Source organism: Haliotis rubra, unplaced genomic scaffold, assembly GCF_003918875.1.
Source record: "Haliotis rubra isolate DU_JTF1 unplaced genomic scaffold, ASM391887v1 Scf891, whole genome shotgun sequence".
Classification (NCBI taxonomy): Eukaryota; Metazoa; Mollusca; class Gastropoda; order Lepetellida; family Haliotidae; genus Haliotis; species Haliotis rubra.
The window spans coordinates 355006-361005 of NW_025767625.1; the positions used below are offsets into that span (position 1 = coordinate 355006).

At 37.1% G+C, this 6000-nt stretch overlaps 1 protein-coding gene across 1 annotated transcript in view; it reads right to left on the bottom strand.

Moving 5' to 3' along the window:
* LOC124263634 (UPF0687 protein C20orf27 homolog) overlaps window positions 1-4603 on the bottom strand; it is a 43601-nt gene extending 38998 nt beyond the window's left edge. The window contains exon 1 of the mRNA XM_046698282.1: window positions 4260-4603. Within this exon, the coding sequence (XP_046554238.1) occupies window positions 4260-4296 (37 nt within the window). The 5' untranslated portion in view covers window positions 4297-4603. The remainder of the gene's footprint in view (window positions 1-4259) is intronic.
* Window positions 4604-6000: the final 1397 nt, after the last annotated feature.

Here is a 6000-nt window from a genome sequence, read left to right on the forward strand (position 1 = left end):
ATTCATGAGCTTAAACACTTTATCTGATGAAAGTGGAATGTGATTTCTAATTGACTATGATCCTTGAACATGTTGAAGGCAGATGTTATTACTCTCTGAATCCCCCATCTCACTGGGTCTCCTTGTCAATTGTAAGGTCTATGCATGTCTGTACCTGAATTACCACCATATACCTTCAGGGACTCTGTGTTAATCTACTTTGAAGGTAGTGCTTGCTTCAGTGGCAGTGGTAGAGCCCAAACAGGTTCACACACAAACAAGGGCTTTGTCTCACAATTGTCACACACAACACTCATTTCATGACAAAATATAAACAAAGTATTCAGTACAGAGCACAGTGACCATGTGTATTCATGAGTGACTTAAGTGGCTATTTGAGTTGGTTTCCATATATTCCAGCAATATCACGACGGGGGACACCAGAAATGGGCTTCACACAATGTTCTGATGTGGGGAATCGAACCTGGTGTAACAGGCCAAACTTTCCCCCTGGCCAAACCTTCCCCGTGGAAACTTTAGCCTAAAGTACTGTCAAAGTAGAAAAAAACTGTTTTTAGGCTGTTACTCAGTATCCCTAAAACTGACAAATTTACAAAAAGCACATGTCAAGTAACCCACATCGGCCCAACTGGACATTCAGTGGGATGCGTAATAGGATATCCAGAAAAGCATGTTTACTAGTTTACTTGTAAGATCGGGCAAAACTTAGAAAAAATATGAATAGCTGCTCAAAACAATAGATTGGACTATAGATGGCAATTTGGTCGCTCAGCCAGGTATGACGACGGACCGTCGACTCACCTGGCATGAAATGCACATGCTGCCTACAAGCACAAGGGGTCATCTCAAAGATAATTTATGCTTTTTCATGCGTGTTGAATATGTCTCATCTATTGATTAATATCTAACAAGTCTTTCTTTCATAACGTTTATGTTGAGATATGTAAAAGAGTATGATACCCATGGAAAAGCTTAAACCAGCCATCGCATTAAATGTCTCAAAAATATATAGGTGGCATGACCACCCGAAGATCGACAGGACTGGATATTAGTGCTAGTATTGGCATACAACCTGCAATACGATATATCACGATACTAAAATTTTAGTCACGACGATATATTGCCAAAGTATCGTGCACTGAAGCTGCGATACGATACGAATCCTGATGTAAGGGTGGCGATAAGATACGTATCACAATACTAAATTCTAACACCAACTATAAAACAACGAAGAAGATCAAAACAAAACCAGTTTTAAAGTATTTCGTCAAATTTCGTTGTTCAATGTTCATTTGGAAACAAGATAATAAGTTTATACCCCCGGACTGTGTGAATGTTGATAACATGTGAGCGCTATGACTGACACAGTTCTTGACGCAAGAATTTCCGAGAAAACGTTTACTTATTAAGGGAAAATAAATAAGCATATATTTTAATCCTCAAACAAACGTAAGTATTTGTTCTTGACAGATATCGCGATTCGGCAATATTCAAAGTTAAACATTGATGTATCGTGGCTCATTTGAAGTATCATATCGGGATATACAACCATGTAAGACTTTGTATCGATTCACTGTATCGGAGGCCCATGGATCGATGCATCGATGCGTATCGATGAATCGTCACACCACTACTGGATATTATTTGTAAATTGTTATGACATGTCGTTTGCTTCCCAGTTTAATTCCCTTGAAGGATTATCTTATCTCAGATTATATCTCTATCCCCCCAGCCCGACCCCAACCACCGTCTGCGACACCCATCCTGGATTTGGTTTTGAGACGACCCTTCCTGTTTCTTTTTATAGTGACAGTGAGACTCCATAGTAGCTACATCCTTCATAGTTTCACTATAAAAGTTATTATTTTTATGTCAGCTATCGTTTTTAATGAAGTTAAGTTTAATTTCAAAATGGACATTTAAAAATTGTCCTTTATAATATAATATCATCGCACACTAATTTGCATAAAGCCATGGTCTGTTCCAAATAAGTCGCTTTGGAAAAAAATGCAGTGCTCATTTCTGCACTAATCTGTCCTCAGTAAAGTTCTTTTTCTACGTTTCCTATCTCCCTACCACTGAGACTGTAGTTAGGCCGAATATAGTTTAGATATTTCACACTTACACATATTAACTACATAAATTGTGGATATCAATGCGAAAAAAAAAAAAATTCTTCTATTTCTGACAGTACTTTCGGACAAACTTTCCCCTCTTAGGCCTTGATCTTATATAAAAAGTGGGAGATTATGGCCAAGCTAAGATATTTCTTCCCCAACCTTGTTTTCATGTTTATGTTTGTCTTGAAAAAGTCAGAAACGAAACAAGACATAGCTATTCACGTGAACACATTGATAAGATATTCATGTTGATGTCAAGTTCCATTAACAATTTACAGGTCATCTTCATCTTCATACATAACATGTACATGCTTCACATTTTGTTTCATTATCCTTATATAAGGTGAGATTAAAAAGAAAAGCAGGCATAAAAGCAAAGATAATGTATCATTACTATTGTTTTTGATTATCATTTACTTATTTTTATATTTCAATAATTTACTTATCCCCACTTACTCCAAACTGGCTTACCTCAAAATCATTACTATATTCGAAACTTTAACTAAATACCCAGTTTTTACTTGGATGTCCATATCCATTCAAAATTTTATTCCCTCACTCATGGTTTTAAATATGGCATCCATGTTGGCGACATCAACGGGTTGATGAATATTATGTAATCGTCGAAGCTGCAATCCGGGGGTTTCATGCATATAAACATGTATGGGATAAGGTGCTAGATGAATGTTTACGATAAGTGCCAGGTCTCCAATAAATGCCTGAACATTATCAGAGATTGTTGAAGGACACTTCGCTGGTGTGACAGTATCAGTGTCATTGGATGAATTTTGGCATATGTCTGGGAACAGCTGAGGAAAGTCTTTACTATTGATTCAAAGACCTTGCTATTTTTAATCTGGCATCTGACATTCACCCCCCCCCTGCTAATTCCACAATAACTAATTTGTAGACAGTCGGTTCCAAATGTGATTACAGCAGACTACCATAGCCTATAGATGGAATGCTGAGTGTGGCACAAACAACAAGAAAAACAACACAATTAGTGAATTAGTAATGCAGTCTCTCAATTTCATCAAAAATCAGATCTTATACTCAGATTAAATGCGTCTCTGTGTGAAGAGAGACCTTCCACAAGGCGCAATCGTCACTGACCAATCAAAATAAAAGACATGCATTTTGTAGCCTATAACTACTTCGCTAAATATTCTTAATATGATGGACAGTCTGTTGTCAAATTCAATTTCCCTATAATACTCTCATCATGAAATATCAGTCTTATCAGAAGCCAGTGGAGATGGAGATGGAATGGCAATCAGAAAAATAACATGGTGTTATTTTGAAAATTACAATTTCTACTCTGAACTTTCATGTTGAAGATGTCGGATGCTTGAGGCTGGAGCAGCCTCCACACTGACTAGCTGATTAGAAAGTTGATATGTGACATTTCTTGGAGGGGTGTTTGTCAGATGAGACAAACCAACAAGAAAACTGTGATAAAGATACACTGAATATTGCAGGGAGATCATCATTAGTCATGCTAACCACAAAAAAAATTAAGTTTTAGCACTGAACTATTGAAGTCAAATCTGGTCATATGTAGTATGTATTTCTTTCCTAAATATTTGAATTTGAATTTTTAAGGCATTTAATTGCTAATATTTTAAAATAGATTTAATACATGAAACACACAATGCTAATCTAGACCTGTAATACACATTGAATTTAGACCTGTAAAACATATTGAAAATTCTAGATATGAAATTGAGACGAAATTGAAAATAAAAAGGCAATTAATTGTTAAAGCATGAAATTTTATCTTATCAATTTTCAACACAGAATCATGAATTTTCAGCAGAGGCTATAAAATAATTATTATTAATATTAATGATGATCATTATTATTTCATGGTCTAATCAATGTGAAGGGTAGTGAATTTTCAAAGAGTATCTTGAAATTTCAAATGAGGCTTTGTATCTGGGATACAACGTGATGAAGATTCAAGAAAGATAAACAAAGTATATATATTGAACTAGTAGGCTCTCATGTAGAACCGCTAGCAACACACCATTCACAACTTGAGTTGTGATCAACTCTTGTGACCGTAGTTTCGAGTGGCCTTAGGAATAGGCAAACGTCTTGTTCAAGACTACATCAGCAGGCTTATATTTGGTGTCTTACCTGTGTTGTGAAGTCCCGCTGTCACCTGGTCTGCCATTGCACAAGTCAACCCTCCAGTAGTGTTCCCGCCGATCTGAGATCAACTATTATGAACTAAACAACCACAGGTTGTTTACACCCAACCTTCCCTCAGGCTACACCACCTGTTCCCAAAAATCCAAGTTTCCGTAATTTTCTGTGACAGTCCACGATTTATCGTCTCCTATGCTCTATTTCTAGCGATATTTCCTGTAGACGTGAAGCCAGTAACTCACTTCGCGACTAGGAAACACAATGCCGAACCTCGCTGGTCATCCCAAACGAATTGGTTCCTTTATAAACTATCCGTCAGTATAGTTACCAGGGGAAGCAACTCTTGCTGCCACAAATCTGACTAAAGGGACATTCGCTTTGATGGAGACACCGTTGCAGAAATTCCGAAACAGGGGTTCGAATCATATGATTGAAAACAACGTTTGTATTATCGGAACTCAACAAATTGATCTTTGTAGTATCTTTTTAGACCTGTAATACGTGAAACACAAAAAAAATGAGTTTTGCTCAAGCAAAACTATATATGATTACATTCTTCTCTTTTTTTTCTTCTTCTCCTGGGGCGGTGGGGTAGCCTAGTGGTAAAGTGTTCTCTCGTCACCCCGAAGGCCCAGGTTCGATTCCCCACATGGGCACAATGTGTGAAGCCCATTTCTGGTGTCCCCCATCATGATGTTGCTAAAAGCGGCATAAAACCACACTCACTCACTTATGGGTAAAATGTAAAAAGCCCAGAAACTGGTGGCGGTGCAAAACTATACTCACTCACTCAGTCATTCGTTTTATACTTTAATGTGATGTTAATTACTGTTGCCTGAATTATTGTGACTGAATAAAAAACCACAAAATCAGAATTAATAAATGTACCATTTCCCCCCATTTGGGGCTATTTTCTCTTTACATAGCACCTATAAATAATCATGGCAATCCAGTGTTTGTTTTTATTTATGTTTCTATACACTGAAAACAGGACACAGAAACATACCGTCTTTGAGTGGCATTTAGAAGTTGGGAAGTACAATATAGAACAAACTTTATGGATAACAACTTCTTTTTATTCGTGAGTGCAGTGTTTCGATACAGATTCTTGTACCGTTGTCAAGCATAATGGAACATGAAGAAGGGGAAGTGTATATATACTCGATGTAACAATGTAACAAAGAAAGCAACATAATTAACATAATTGGCTAGGCAGAAAGCTGAAGAAGCCAGAGAGTAGACAAAGGACACCATCAACAGAGACCAAGGATACTTCATTCCATCCGCATATGATGCACTCATCCACCAAGCCCAATCTACTGTATAAACTCTGCTGTATAAACATCTCATTATTATTTGTACATCATTGGCTTCCACGCCTGTCCTTTGTCTACTCTCTGGCTTCTTCAGCTTTCTGCCTATGCCAATTATGTTAATTACATGTTGTTTTCTTTGTTACATTGCGACATTACATCCAGTATATATACACTAAAACCCCCCTTCTTCATGTTCCATTATGCTTGACAACGGTACAAGAATCTGTATCGAAACGTCACACTCACGAATAAAAAGAAGTTGTGATCCATAAAGTTTGTTCTATATTGACACACAAACAGACTTTTGTTACTTTATAGGCTGAGACTAGAATGGGTGGGGATGGTATGGCATCATTCTGCTGGATGGTGAAATGATTTTATACTGTTGTCCACAGATTTGTTGGGTTGGTTAT